We start from the raw sequence: 16667 nt of genomic DNA on the forward strand, positions 1-16667 counted from the left end.
TCAACCTTCCATGGTCACACTAGGAGTCCCACAGGGATCTGCATGATCACCTTCACTGTTTAATCTATTCATGGAACCCCTTGCTAATGCGCTTAGCTCTGCTAACATTCTATATCATCTATATGCGGACGACAAGTTTATTTGAAAATCTCCTCACCAGATTACTTCATCTCCCTCAACGCCATTCTTCATAATACCCAAAGTAGGCTCAATGACAACCACCTCATGCTTAATACCAAAAAAACTGAGTTCCTCCTCATCTCCCCTCCCAATCATGCACCCAAGATAGACTTATGGCTGAAGCATCTTACTTCCTTTGATTGCGCCCCTCACATCATTAACTCCGCAAAATCCCTGGGAGTTACCCTTGACAAACATTTAAATATGCAGGAACAAATCTACAATACAACCAAAGGAGCCAACTTTCAGCTGAGTATCTTAAGGAAACTTAAACCCTTCCTCCCACAGACTGATCTAAAAATGGTGGTCCAACCCCCAGTACTACCAAGACTGAAATACGGAAGCACCACTCTACAAACTAGCACCGATCAGGGCATCGCTTAGCGCTGCGGCCAGGCTGGTCTCCGGAATAAAAAGAAATACCCACATCACGCCGGGCCGGAACGGCTTTGAACTGGCTACCATACGAGTCGAGAATACAATTAAAGATCGCTTGCATGACATAAAGCCTTGCATAGCAACACCCCCAGCTATTTAGCACAAAAGCTAAAGCGGTCGGGAGGTGGCAGACATTCGCGAAGTGCAAGCTCACTACTACTAAAACCTCAATCCTTCCACAAAAGGAGAACTGGGTGCAGAGCTTTCTCAGGTATCGCACCGAAGATTTGGAACAACCTTCCCCCAGACTTACCCAGAATCCCTTCTTTTACCACCTTCAAAAAGGAAGCGAAAATGTTTCTCATGAACAAATTATCATCTTAAACCTTTAACTCTTTGAAGCCTACTTGACACCGCTTTTAGACAAACAGCAATGTCTACCTCATTTGTATTATATGCGATTCCCGATTGTATGTATAACATGTGATAATTATGTACTGTAAAGCGCTCCGATACCCCCGTGGGTCATGTCCGCGCTATATAAAACTTTATAAATAAATAAAATAGCTCATTCTGCCTAGGAGCTAAAGCTTTGCTCGAGTTTGAGGGTAGGGGAAACCTAGGTACAGCCTGGGCCCTAGGTGTGGGCTTTACTGAGACCTTCTAGATAGATCTTTTTCTGAAATGAGAGCACTCTGAGGACAAGCGCTGTGGGCTCTACTTTCTATGGCCTCTAGGAATACCGGAGTGGACTGGCTTTTGGGCATCAGAGTATGTTTCCTTGATGCCTTCAATGCCCAACTGAGCAGATTGCTCAAGAGAGTCCCGGTGCTGTATTCGGTTGTGCGATCACGAGCATTCTCTTCTGTAACGGATGGGCTTTTTGTTTTTTAAAGCCTGATAGGTCGATTAGTTTAATTCTTCATGTCGATCAGGAAGCGAAAGAATCGGTTGTTATATTTATGGCAAAATTGTAAAGGGTAATTCTCTATAAAATCACACTGCACCAGTTATTCTCATATGAATTGGCCTATTCAGCTTCCGGTCTAGTTTGATTCCAAAGTGGTAATTAGTTATGCAGTCTTCATGGGTCTAGGAAAAAGTGATTCCAGTCATGGAGCTGACCCATGCCTTCTGTAGCGTGACAGTCTAGGAACTCCCAAAAGTATGTTTTTACCCAATGATGGAAAAAACAATCTACGGTGGAGTCTTAGACCTGGTGCATTGAGGGTTTTGGGGAGGTATCACCAGTTCGCTAGAAACCAAAACTTCTACTTCGAACAACTTCTTGCAACGTTCAGGCTCAACCCTAGATGGCAGGAGAGTGCAAAGCATATGATCCACAGTAGCACATGGAGCAAACAGAACACGACTCATTAGTGCAAGCATCCCTCAAAACCAAATATGAACAGTACAGGCAGCAGGGGCGCACATTTCTTCACACGAAGAGCAAGTACAGCAACTGCCACAACAAAGAAAGCCTCTCCCTCATAAACAATAATCACATCACAGAATTGCAGGAATCTCTCCAAGTGTATGACACGGCATGTAAGTGTTGAGAAGTAAAATGTGAGTGTGTGTGTGTGGACTCAAGCATAACGAACAAATCAAGCACTCAAAGATACTCAAGAAACCTTTAATGAACCGAAGCACAGATGTTCTGCAAAAAGCAGCATTATGGATGGTAACCTGGGCTTCACCCCGACCACATGGCCCTTTCTCACTTTATTAGGTGTCCAGTAAAACAACCTTCGCAGTCAAGAAACTAATGGAGACACAGTTCCCTTAGTCCACAGTTCTTGGATTAAGACAACAAAACCTTGATAACTCAGGGGCAGATTAGGTTTGTGGAATGGTGGTCGCAGATAAATATGGACTCCTATTTTTCTAAAAGCAGTCAACTAGCTCCAGTTTTCCACCACTTGGTAGAAGCAGATGCGAGGTCCCGAATACAAAAACACAAATCATGAATGCTCACACGGACAATAAGCAGCTTGTTGAGTATTAGCTGCTCTCCTCTCAAAGTTGCTTCATTGACCGAGAGCTTTAGCAACATCAATCTTTCTTAAGCGCAATTCCACAAGAGCAATTAATGTATATGCAGCAGTTACATCTTCCCTACAATCAGAATCAAAAGCTGCACTGGACCATTTTAAGACATTTCTGGCATCCAACCACATGTAGTTTAAAAGGATAAAATGGAAGGCTTTGTTCATCTTAGAACTTAGCCACTCCAAAATGTGTTTCTATTAGTGCTTACACTGGTTGTAGCTTCACCATCTGGGGATGCAATCTATACAGGATCCAATAATATGGACTAAACTGTTAAGTCACTACACCTGGATGAAAACTTACTAGCCAACCGCAGCATTAATAGGTCAGCTATTTCTATAACCTCTCCCTAATGAAGTGTAGGACCAAATCCAGGACCATTGTGCTCATAATTGCATGTCAGATCATCCATAAACCATGGACAAGGGCAGTATTTACAACTCTTGGGGGCTCACATGAGACAGTTTGTCTTGTTAAACATGATCATGGGCTTCAAGGTGTGTGTTGTTGTCTCCCCGTGTGGAGCTATTCAAAGCTACATACTGTTCCTCTTACTATTGAAAGCGAGGTGTTCATACCACCCATTATCAAGGCCTGCAGTACTAGCAAAATGGCATGAATGGACAAGTCACGCTGTAGCGGTTTGCAACCTTCTGATAGAAGGAACGTTGGCATACGACACAAGGTTACCAGAAAAGACTAAAAAGATTAAAAATTGAATCCAAGCAACAGCTGGGACACAGGTCAACAGTATGATTAATGCACTCTCATCATCGCCATATGAAGCACTACTAGAAGTGTTCCTAGGGAGCAGGGGAAAAGGTCAGTCTACACCATAGATACTCTCAAACGTTTTCAGAGGGGCCAGAAAGTGTGGTTCGTGGTGAGCCCGAGGGCTGCATTAATGGTAGCAGGGTGGGAATGGGGCTTTGTGGGTGGTTAAATGTTGCAGGATACTATTCCATTCGAATACGTAACTGCAGTTCAGTTCGCTTGTAAATAAAAGCCTCCCCATTTATTTAACATCTTGCTGAGCGTTGGTGCTCCGACGTAAATCGCGGCCCAGTGCTGCGGTTAACCCGGGGGCCGCATGTGAAGGTCAGCAGCCAGCCCCCGGGTCATACTTGGAGTATCACTGGTCTACACCCTCAACAAACATGTACAGGGTGCAGTTGGCAACTACTAAGTTTCATACTAGAGGGCTTTAGGCAAATGTATCTATTCCTTGCCTAGCCTAGCCTAGCGTCACTGGGCCACATCTCTGCAGTCATGTCTTTCGGATATGTTAAGGACTGTGAAAAGATCAACGGTTTAGAGTAGTGAAGATATTGCTGAGTCCTAGACACAGTATGCTGCTTTAGCTGCCTCTCATTGTAGTTCTTCACAACTGGCATGGAGGTCACCTTGTAAACTCAATGGTCAGTTATGGTCCCACAAACTACTGCACTGCCACAACTGCCGACATAACGATTTCTTACCACAGACTCTGATACTCCTCAGAGGTCTTGGGAATCTTTATAGTCGCCCATTTTGAAGGTCAATTTCCCTTAAACTGGAGAGAGGGGAAAGACTACAACCCCTTTTAAGTGTGCCATTCAAATGCTAAAGCTCCCAGATTCAGGATCGCAGAAATGTAATCAATACACTACATTTCCATACATGATCTCGATAAAGGATAGTTCATTCCTTCACACCTCACATATCAGTTTACTTCTACCATTCCCTTCAACATGGAACTTGGTGCGCTGTCTGCTTCTGCAAAGAATAAGGTTCACAAGAAATAGAAATTATGACTATAGCCAAGCCTGCTGATCTCACGGTTTTCTTCAAATTCCACTGAAGTGCTTTTCAAGGGGACCTTTGGCAAGAAGGACCAGACATGAACCATTCTACAAAAAAATGGATAGTAAAATAATGGTTCAAAGGACTGATGGATAGACACTACAAACCGCCAATATGTAAATATTAAATTCCACTGGAATAAACAATATGCAGGACACAAAACAATTTCATGAATGCCGATTTATCTCCAACATATATTCGATTTCCTAGCTCATATCGCCATATGCAGCACTGACCTTTTCAAACCCAAAGCTGAGCAGAAGCCCCACATAGGAAGTGGGAAGTAAAAAATGGCTGGTGGGAGCAAGCATCCATCCTCAGTCAGCTGCTCAATTCCTACACCACAAATATACACATCCTTGCATTCACACGAAAACAGAAGGTGCCACCTACCTTGGGTTATTTTTCAGTGTATTTACTAAAAATTCATGTACGTCAATTCCAGTGGAATCTGTGTACTCTTGACTAGAATCTGAAGAGGGAAAAAAAGTTTAGTTAGTAAATAATTGCATAAGTGATATACCTCTATGTACAGATTACAGACCATGCACTGACCGAGGCCTCCATGCTGCAAAACACTAACAAGCAAGCAACAATGTTAGATTATTGTCCCTAACACTACCGTCAACATCTCCTAGAGTCCCCTCTCTATATGAAAGCACTCTACCTTCCGATGAGATAACTACCACACAGACTCCATGGAACAAATCATGAAAAGATACTGAAAGCAAACATTGGGCCTGGGTTTAGTCCCACTCTCTCAATCTGTACTATTGGAAAACAACTCTAGAAATAAATACTCCTCCAACCTATCAAGCACGTTACATTGATTCCTGTCTATTAGTTTGTTTCTAAGCATTTAATCACAATATTGGTAACCTGACCTCTCAACCTATTACAGTCGGATACACATAATCATTCGGTTTCAGGATCAGCTGCTCAATAAAATTGTACATAACTCAGCTTAGATTATAGGGCTGTGATGGACAACCAGCTGCATGCATAACTGTACAAGTCAGATAAAAGGTGTAGTAGTGGAGTGTACTTACAACTGAAAGCAGATGGCAAGTCCTGAAGTTAACTGCTTAAGGGTAACAAGGTTCCTTACAGCATATAATCTGTAAAGCTCTCAGTGAGGCAGCAAGCCCAGCTTGCAGTTGAGACCACTGAGCCAAGAGCACAGACCTTATCAGACTTCAAGCCCAGCTCTAAAGTCATATTGTCAAAGTTCCTTCTGAGATGATACCACAAAGGTCCTCTGTGATGTCAAAGGCCTACTGTGAGGGCAAGAAGACTGCTGCAGTGTCAAGAGTGTGACCGGTCACAAGGCTTACTTTCATACCAGGCAACTACTGTGATGTCAGCGGCCGTCTGGCACAATAGCAAACACTAGCCTGAAACTACTTTGTTCATATGATTAATTACAAAATGGTTGCTAGGCATGTATTGTAAAGTTTGCTTACCACGCGACAACATTTTCTTTGGGCCTTTATCATTATTTCTCTCTTTTTCTTCTTTTTCAGAGGTATCTTTGGATGACTTCTCGTCTTCTTTATCAGATGGACAGCTTATATGCAGCTGAATAATTTCCTTTAAAAAGAGTATTAATATGGCAATGAGAAGTTTCAGGCACAAACATAGCAAATCACATGAACATTTCCAATAATATTTCACTTTATCGCGAAACAGGAACACAGATACTAAGGTATGCTTTCCATTCACCATCTTCTACTATCTTATTTCTAAAGACAGTACACTTCTGTGGTCTCACAGTCAACCTATGAGCACCTTCTAGATGTAGCAAAAGCAAGTAGTAAAAAAAGATCAGATATGTTCCAAGAATACTAGGCACAGAAAATCAAGCACTGCCCCCTCCATACCAATACTCCTATTATAGAGGCCTTATTTTCACCAAGTGAAAGAATAAAACACTTATTTCTTCCTATTGGAAATATACAAAATGTAGTAGAAGTACATATTTCGTCCTACAAGTGAAGGATAAGAGTTTCAGGTAACGCCTCACAAAGGTGAGTATTTTCCGCCCTAGCACTGAAGGAATAGAGGGATTGTTGCCATCTCCAAAAAGAGAAGACTAGACTGCACTTTGCTTTAGGGGGCTGTTCTTGTGGTGTCTTAGCCATAGAAAAGCATTTCACTGTACCATAATTGAACTTGTATAGCTTCAATAGTATTTGAGCATGTTAGCTCAGCAGCTAGTGTTTATCAGACCACCCCGGAAGAGCTACATTTTTTTTCCAGTATCAAAAGAGAAACCAGGGCATAACCCTTCAAAATTAAAATGCTTGATCAAAGCAACACTGGGTCGTGAGATTAAGGACATGAGTGTTAGTGGACTAGGACTCCATACCATCACATGTATATGCCTGCACAGGAAAACCTTCACAGGAAAACCTGCATCAGTGAAGGCCTGTATAAAATGTGCAGCCCACCACTGCTACTAAACATGGCAGCAGGTAATCCACCAGCGACGCAGAGCTAAGGTGGACCTGTTAAGTCATTAAAATCTTCTATTTGCTACGGTCATGCAACCAGTCACAGAAGGGGGAAAAAGACAAATGGCCTACCTGTGTTTCCAAATGGTCATCCACAAAGTAGCCTGACTCGTCACACACCGCAAGGCTCCGAACAAGCTTCAGCTTGGAGTTGGACTGAAAAGTAAAGAGAATGGAAAAAAACACATCTATATTTAACAAGTCACTAAATCCATGGAAGGCAACAAGGGTCTTTTTTTTATTTATTTTTAAAATATTTTTTATTTACATTTTACCTGGTACAATACATTAAATCCGTAAATTCATAAAAGGAAAAAAAAACATTTCGCCCATGGAATATCACAGTGAGATAGCTTACAAATCGTAGAAAACAAAATATGCAGTTCTCAAGTAGTTAGAATTAGCATGAGGATAAAAGATAGGGATAGAAGATAAGAGATAAAAGATAAAAGATAAGTTAGGCCTTGGGGAAGAAATTCATACAAATATGAAGAAACAATAATAACCTTTCAGGGGGTTTGTCTCCACAGAGCAAGGGGAGCCCAGACGCAGAGCCCCCACTCCCTGATCTTTTTCACCCTGTTTTTATAGAGAGTGGCTTCAATGCTATGGATGCCTAGCAATCTAGTAAGCCACATTTAAAAAGTAGGTGCAGTGTTATCCTTCCATCCTGCTGCCACCAGGATCCGAAGGACTGCTAAGCATATAAATAAGAAAGCTTCCATATCCCATTCTAACTCAGGATTATTACCAATACCAGATATCCTAAGGGTAGGGGAAAGATTTACCTGGGTATCTAGCAGCCCCAGAAACTTCTCAATCTCTGCACAGATTCCCCTATTGTTTTTTACATTGCGAGAACATGTGGATTAGGTTGGCAGGTCCCTCCTGGCATCTTGGGACACTTATTGTCCTCCCTTTTACCCCCATTTAAAGAGCTTGGCCGGGGTAAAATATAGATTAAAGAGGACTTTATATTGTTGTGTCCTTAGGTTGGTAGAGCAAAACACTTTATTCACAAGCTGGAGAGCGTTATCTTGGTCAAAATCAGGGTCCCCTAATTTCGTCATCCACGATGTTTCTACTTTATCCAGATCGTCTAGTATTGAGTCGGTTAGGGATTTGTATATAATTTTAATCCGAGCTACGCCTCCGAGCATATGCTCGATTATTTTAATTTTCCTTCCTGGATGAATACGGGGTCTCGTCCCATGCATTATTTGGTGAATCTGAAGATACTTAAAAGTGTGGGTAGAGGGGATGCCAAATTTAGTTTGAATATCAGTAAGAGCGAGTAGTTTCCCTGTGCCCTTATCAAAAATGTCCCCCATTCTTCTGATTACTTGTTGTTCCCAAATAGCCCCCAACCTATCATTGCTTAATTGAGGGAAGATTTTAGAATCCCATAGTGGGGTATAATAAATTTATTTTAGGAATTAGTAATGTTTTCTGGATAGCTTTCCACATTTTCCATATACCATCCTTAATTTTGTATTTTGTTCTACTATAATACCCTCTTTCTGTTCGACGTAACAGTAACCCTTGAGCATCATCACCCACTAGTAGTTCGAAAATAGAGGGAGGCTCTAATGACTGAGTGTGGTTAGGAGAGGTATCCAATAATGTAGTCATGTGACTCATAAGGCATGCCCATTGGTAGAATCTGATATTAGGTGCTGCCAAGCCACCCCTCTCTTGCGGAAGTGATAGATATGTTAGGGACCTTCTGATTTTGCCATAGGACCATAAAAAATTTGAGAATACTGCTTCTATACTTTTAATCCATCCCTCACCAACCAGAAGCGGAATTGAGTGGAAGAGATAAAGAATTTTTGGTAGCATAGTCATCTTTAGAACATTTACTCGCCCAATTAAGAAAAGATGAATAGTATCTATTCTTTTTAATTCCTGCGTAATGGAGGCAACCAGTGGAGCGAAATTATATTCAATTATGGAATTAACTGCCGGGGTTATCCTGATCCCTAGATAGACTGCAGAGTCGACCCACCTAGTATCCTGTCTTACCATATTGTTAGTGCATATTACTTGAGTCTTGTTTTCATTAAGACGGTATCCAGAGTAATTACCAAAATCCCTAGCCATGTCTGTAAGAGCTATTATTGCCGGTTCCGGATTAGGAGTTATGACAGCCAAATCATCAGCGTATGCCACATTTTTGTCTCATAGCCCCTACATACTACTGGATTGATTGCCTCACTTCCTAAAATTCTACAAATCATGGGGTCTATATATATGGCAAACAGTATTGGGGAGCATGGGCACACCTGTCGTGTCCCGAGAGATATTAAAATCTCTTCCGACCTTCCCCCCATCATCTGGATCTGGGGCCTGGGGTCGCGATACATCGCTTTGATTGAACTGATTTTGGGGACAAAACCCCTTCGCACCAATATCCCCCATAAAAACCGCCAGGTGACACGATCAAACGCTTTCTCAGCGTCGAGGAGGATCATCGCCATCAGATCCCCCCCGAGCAGCATGGATATCGAATAGAGTAATTACTGGTCTCACATGGTCCGTTGTTCCCCGACCCGGGATAAACCCACGCTGCCAAGGGGACACCAGACCGGCGATGACCCTTCCCAGTCCATTAGCCAGGACTTTGGCGTAGATCTTTGTGTCTGAATTTATGAGGGATATCGGTCGATAAGCTAGGGGTTCATCCTTAGGTTTACCCTTTTTATGGAATACTACGATGTTGGTTTCCTTCCATCAACTAGGGATATCCATGATATAAATTATACCATTAAATAGATCCGTTAGTGAAGGAGCTATGGTATCAGCATGGTAATATAGGTACTGTGCATGGTCTAGAGCTTTGCACAATGAGGGCTAGCTGCAGAGTCTGACCTAGAGCCAGACCTTTAGCTCAACCCTCCAAGGGTGGTGAACCCCTACCCTAAATTGCCTTTAGCCATGCATAGTAAGGGCTGTGCAAGCACTGAAGGGTCAATCCATGCTTCACATAACCTTTGACTGTATGCAGGGGTGGTTGGTTGCAAAGCACGGGCCAAATCCAGATTTTGCACCCAACCCGCAAGAGGAGGACAATCCTCGTAGCACCAAGCCTTCCTTCAAGCTAGAACCCGAGCCCGACCTACCCAAGGTGGCCAACCCATGACAAGAGCAGCTAGCTGTACACAGCAATGGCTGTCCATAGCTGTGCACAGCCTTTGCAGTGGGGGTTCCTGCAGATAACCTATCAAGGATTGGCCCTTATAGCCAGGCTCTCTGCTGGGAGGGGGGGGGGGGGGCTGTGAGATATATATATATATATATATATATATCACCAGCAGACTCAAACCTTTTCCACCGCATGAGAAAACAAGCCGTCCAATTGAGAGTGGTTCGAAGTAGATATTTATTGTTGTGTTTTGACCTCACCGGAACTTAATCATATGCATACTACGAGTGGCAGTTACTTCTGGTTTCAAATGTTCTGAAACTTCAGAAAAGTAAGGAAGGGCTTAAATGTTGAAATTTTTAAAGGTACACTGTCAATCGGTGTTTTCAGTTCACAGTGCCTTCATGTTATGCGGGGATCAGATGACACTTGTGGTAATCCATACTCTTTATGGTATATTGGTATTGCATCTCCTTAACCACATGGCTGCTAGGCGTTTTCCCGTCCTGTGCTGCAAATTGTTGTTTTACTTTATTTCATGACGAGCTGGCCTTGTCATCAGCGCACGGCAGGTAAGCGCCATGACGAGCCCAGCTCGTCATTAGCTTCGAAGGGGTTAAGAAATGCGCAAGTTGGTAAATCACGGATTTTAATATCCCCATGTTGAGAGGACTTCAATGTCCATAATGCTTTGCAACTGAACAAGGCATTATTGCGTCCTTCCTTTAATACACAGTTCACCAATGCCTTGTATATGACAGGTATAGTTAGGACCAACTTTCCATAGGAAAAGTGTTTTTTGACTTGCTATATCTTGGGTACCTCTTGACATATCTTCACGAAATTTTCCAAAGTGTGATAATAAGTCTTGTTGTGCAAGGCAAGTTTCGGGGTGATCAGTCAAGCGGGGCCAGGAAAAAGGGGGCTCAAAAAAGTGCATTTCCCCTGTTATGTACAATAGGACTCGTAGTCACCCCTACAGCCCGAACTGCTGCACGGAAATGCACCAAATTTGGCAGAAAGGTAGATGTTGTTACACAGATTGTGCTTTTTGTTATTTGGTGCAAATCTGTTCAGTAGTTGCCAACGCCAAGTAAAAAAAAAATGAAGTTGTCTACCAAGAGCAAAACATGATGGTGGTATAAGTTATGGTGTGTGTTGCATACCATATTCTGTTTAGTTTTGTAAACCATAATTAGCCTTTGCCTGGAGAGTTTTTAATGGCTGTCTGGGATTTTGCTTATATACTGCATTCACCTGTCAAGTACCCATTAAGTAGAGGTTGGTCTGCCTTTCTCTTCAACAAAACACTCACACATTCTACCAGGGCCTGAACCAGATGGTGGCGTTGATCAATTTAGCCTTAAATCTCTAGAACATCACACATTCTGAAATTTGTGAATTCTCTTAAACTTGCAAATTGATACCTTTTTTAAATAATGTGTCCTCATGAATTTAAAAAAAACTCATAGTTGCAGTATGCTAAGTGAATTTTTTGGCTAGTTCTTGCACACATTTTTCATGTTTCTTTGATCACATCTACACCGTCAGATGCTTAGAATTGGTTATCTTGCCTCGCCTCTGATTTTTTTTTTACCCAGGCAGTGAATCAGTGGCTGATGCCCTAATCACAAATGTCAAAATGCTGGGAAAAAAGTGTTTATACCACTGATCATCCAATCTCGTTTTTGAAAACATCAAAATGTGATTGATGAGAACTTTCTAACTCACAAGCCTAAATGACCAAGACCTCTCTAGATTTTAACTCTTAGATAGCTGCCTGAAACATTTTTCTAAAACTAACATCCTAAGGGATTTACATCAGATCTAAAAAAAAAAGCTAATTTGGCTGAACATCTCTTAAGTGGATTTTAATGCAACCAAGAGCATGATAAGTATGGGAGCTAAAATAGGAAATCCATCTTTTTTGGACCCCCACAGCCACCCTTTAACTTGTATTCCTTTGCATGAATTCTGCACGTGACACAGAAAACCTTAGCAATTTTGACTATGGTCATAAAGCTCTGAATAAGTTACCAGCAATCCAAAGAAAATAAAAATGACCCTTAACTACAAGTGTGCGCAACAAGGGAATCCTTCTTGTATTAGGCATTGTACCTGGACTTAAAGTAGGAAATTCTCTTTGCTAATGCCAGACGTTTTAATAGTGCTTTTTGTTTGAGTTGGGGGAAGGGTGGTGTATAAGCGGTCATACTGGACTTCATAATTTGTATGCAGATATACATCAGTCAGCCAAAAAGCCTCTGGGTGCTTGTTGACATGTGATGCATAATAGTTTAAATACTTAAAACAAAAAATCACAGTACGGTATACAAAATAAAATCTGAACAAGCATTGGCAAAGCCAATATGCTTAGCACTTTGAGACCTATTGGCTTTTTTAGTAGGGAAGGGCAATATAGTCCTCTCGGCCAGTGCAATTTTGGCTGTAAAGCAGGGTTCTGGCAAAATTCCACCATTTGCTAAGTTTTTTCACATACCAGGCTTGAATACTGGCAAGCTCGCAAGTGCAAGCAAGATTTGGCATCCCCAGTGCAATTTTCAGTTGCTAGGAGGGCACCCAGCAAGATTTTTCCAACACGAGCGGTAGCGATCGTTCAGTCAGAAAGCTGCAGCTCTAGTAAAAAATCTACTTGAGCGGCAGCAAAATCAAACCGAGAAGCCTCTGGCATGCAGTGTGTTGCAGTTCATGCAGATTTTCAGAGCAGAACAAGGGTACAGTGCTAAATCAGAGCTTGAACAGCGAAACACGCTTGCTTCTGTCAGTTTGCGGAATTCCGCAGAATCTCGAAGTTTTTTTGTAACTCCGCAGAGTTGAATCAGTAACTTAAATGAAAATAAAACGTGCACAAGTGGTTTTTTCAGGGTTTTTTTTTTTTAAAGCAAGCAGAGTAGTGTTAGCAACAGGGGGCAGAAGCAACTGGAGAATCAGTGGGAAGCTGCAGCAAAATGGGACGCAACAGTAACACGGGGAGGGCAGCAGAATGGCAGCAACAAAGGGCAGGGTGGGAGGGGGAGTGGAAGCAACACGGTGGTTGGGGTAAGGCAATATGGAGGGTACAGCGGGGGAAAGCTACAATGTGGAGAGACAAGAATGGAACGGTTTGGGAGATGACACTGGCAAGCACAAGATAAAGAGAACCAGAGAGAAGCACACCATTACTGAGAGAAACACGGAGTGCAGGGGGAGAGAAGTAATGAGGAAGACCTCAAAAACATACACACTCATGTACTACTTAACACAAAAGAAAAAAGTAGTGCTTGAAAAGCAAGCAGTGGAAGCCGAGATGTCAGCCAATCCTGAGGTAAAGAGGCAATGCTCCATTGGAGGAACGTACACAAGACTGAAACTGGGACACAAATAAGTAGCCAATTGAGAAAGGCAGGCAAAACAAACAATGGTAAGCAATAAGGGTGCTCGTAGCCCTTCTATGTACTTGGTAAGCCACAATATGTTTCACAACAGACAGCTCATGTGCTGCTTAGTTGGATCCAACTAAAAAGAGAGAAAATGGTACAGGAAATCTACTTTAAAACAAACCAACATACTGACAAATTAAACATTTTTAATAGAAAGAATCTGCATCAGTCTTTCTAGCGAAAAAGGCAGATTTTACCTAGCAACTGCGGACGCAACAAATGAACAATACAATCTTGCAGGGTGGTTTTTTTGTACCATCAGATTCAGTAGCTTTTACAGAAACATTGAGAAGCTAACCACTAGTGGATACATTGAGCTATCATCCTCCCAAACTATACAATACCTTGCCCATCCTAAAAATCGAGCAATTCACTTCGGTCACTATGAAAAAGCAGCTTCTTCCATTCCCAAGTCAGCCTAAAGCTACATTATCAGACTGCTACCTCCTCAACAACTACTGGAATTGTTGAAAAGCATAATGCTTTGTAACACGGAAGAGTAAACTCAAGAAAGCAGTGGGCACAACTTCAGCACAATTTAGGCACTATATATAAGTAACATGCTGGGTAATTGGTCTAGAAGCATGCCCAGGAAACAATTGAAACTTTCAAAAGTCCCTATAGCAGTAGATGAATCATCTCCACAAATAAACACATCCCAATAAACTAAAGTGATAGAGGCAACAATGCAACCTATCAAGTTTGTCAACAGAATATGGTTAAGCACAAATACATCTAGCTTTTAAGAATATGCTTTAGAATTTTGGTCTACAGAGTGATTAACTCCATTGTCAGGATGCGACATGTAAAATAACATTTATTTTGCAATTATTCAAGAGTACTGAGCTGTGAAACATTCCTTACATAGCCGTGACACAGGGTAATGCATGGTGTAGAGAAGAATAATTATTCATATGGGTCTCAAAAAATACCAGATCAGTACAAATTAACTCAAGATCAATTGTAAAGCCTAGCCATCCTCGGAGGCCAAGCTAAGTGTGGACATGGTGAATACGGGCAGATCCAAACCACACATGCAAACTTAATTTAATATAAAGGAAAACCCTGCTCACTTCATCTTTTTTTTTTGTCTAATGAAGGAAAATACTTTGAAATTGATGCCTTGCAAGCTGAGTAACAGCCAACGCAAGATGTTTTCTTGCACAGATCATCAATCTGACAACGTGCAATCTGATTTGAAGTCATTACTATAAAAAAAACTATTTGAGGATATGAGAATTTGGTTATAAATAATATCAAGAGTTGAAAGGGATGATGGGTCATATGGGATCATACATTTTTAATTGTTATATGTGCAATGTATAGATTTTTCATGTCACCACTAAATCATGCTGCTTCAGAAGGAAATATTACTTGTGTTATCCTTAGTTCTCCTTCAGGAGAACCTCCACTTCAATAATAAGCAATGAACAGTTCCACCCAAATGTGGGAAATGTGGGATCCTGAAGAAAAAGTTACTCCCTCTTCGTTAACAATATTTTTTGTGGATACTCTAATCTAAGCTCTGATTCTTTACATCTTGAAAACTCACCCTAGGCACCAGATTGGTCAGGAAAACAATTCATTGTTTTTCCCAAAGAATAGAGGGGCTTGGTCTCCATTCAACTCCAGAAATGACGTCCCTGGGACATCAAAGACTCCATAATGCAACCCCATCATCTATGCCGATGAGGCAGCAAGATGAGATGGACATTGGTTAACAGGTTGTGCAACAAAGGAAATTGGAATTTCTGGTCCACAAGCAGCCATCAATGGGGAGGTGGGAGGAAATCAGTGAAGAATCTGCAGGTAGATACAGTACCCACCCGAAATATTGTTACAAAAGCGAAGTTACTTTCTTCTGATGGCTACATTTACCTTCAGATTCCTTACTTCTTGAATAGCATGCCCATTAATATCCAACTTCAGAATAGATGGTTATCAGGAAATTCTGCAGCACAGATATGGCAAAAAACAATCACTTCTAACCTCTAAATCCAGGCAGCATTACTTAGTAAAGGTGTGAAGGCATAATCAAGTGGCTTCTCTGCATGCATCACCTCTAGGGACTCCCCTAGCCAAGGCAGATGTGGATGAAGTGGCTCTGATAGAATGAGCCCTAGTGCCCTCCGGTGGATCTTTGTAGGTCATGATATTGATTTTGATGCATAAAGTGATCTACCTGGATACAGTTATTTACTGCACTGCTCTCCATTTCTTGTTGCCTACATAACCAACAAAAAGTTAATCATCCTCGCAGAGGTCCTTTGTGATATCAATATAAATACACATGATCTTTTGGGGTCCAGCCTAGGCAACCTCTTCTCTTCCTTTGCAGGATGAGTGGGTAAAAAATGTCAGTTCAGCTAATTGACCCAGATGGAAAGGGGTCACCACCTTGAGAAGAAAAGCAGCTCTGACCAACTTAAATAGAAAATGAAGAATGAGATTTTGACGCACAGTGCTTGCAACTCAATGACAAGTCTGGGGAAATAATAGCAACAAGAAAAACAATATAGTTAAAAGTTGTATTGAACAAATATGAAGATTCTCAAAAGGAATGCCATTCAAAAAAGTGAAAACTAGATTTAAATCCCACTGTGGCATGACAAACATAGTGGAAGGAAACATTGGTCAGATCTTTCAAGAAACACAAATCAATTATGGGGGAGGGCATACAAAGGGACAAATAACTGGGCAGAAAGATGAATGCAGTTAAGCCTGATAGATACCCTCTTTTACTGTACCCACAGCACAGATTCTGAGCTAAACCGAGCAAAACCTTGAGGATGCCAGACATCACACGGGTGATCTGCACACCAAGCAAGAAACCTGTGCCACCTATGGGAGGAGAGAGGTTTGATGGAAATACAATGTGCAGATAAAATCACATACACTACTTTCATCTGGGATCTGAAATACAGGCAAGTGTTGCGCAAAATCTCCATGAGTGGTGTACGTAGTGAAGGTGTGGGTGAAAAATAAGTCTCTCTAACTGGGAAAGAAAGTTCACTCAAAGAGGAAGATGAACTGTGGAAACTCGACAAAAGCTGCTAAAGAGCTGCCTACCATATCCTTCTCAGCCAATTTGTAGCCACTAGGATGGTCTGGGGCCCA

General features: G+C 41.7%; 1 protein-coding gene across 3 annotated transcripts in view; it reads right to left on the bottom strand.

Moving 5' to 3' along the window:
* R3HDM2 (R3H domain containing 2) overlaps positions 1-16667 on the bottom strand; it is a 921072-nt gene that overhangs the window by 402118 nt on the left and 502287 nt on the right. For all 3 annotated transcript variants that reach the window (XM_086966594.1, XM_086966584.1, XM_086966589.1), the window contains 3 exons: positions 7038-7121; positions 5916-6042; positions 4846-4924 (listed from right to left, as the gene is read on the bottom strand). In XM_086966594.1, the coding sequence (XP_086822720.1) occupies positions 4846-4924; positions 5916-6042; positions 7038-7121 (290 nt within the window). The remainder of the gene's footprint in view (positions 1-4845; positions 4925-5915; positions 6043-7037; positions 7122-16667) is intronic.

Source organism: Lissotriton vulgaris, chromosome 1_1, assembly GCF_964263255.1.
Source record: "Lissotriton vulgaris chromosome 1_1, aLisVul1.2, whole genome shotgun sequence".
Taxonomy (NCBI): Eukaryota; Metazoa; Chordata; class Amphibia; order Caudata; family Salamandridae; genus Lissotriton; species Lissotriton vulgaris.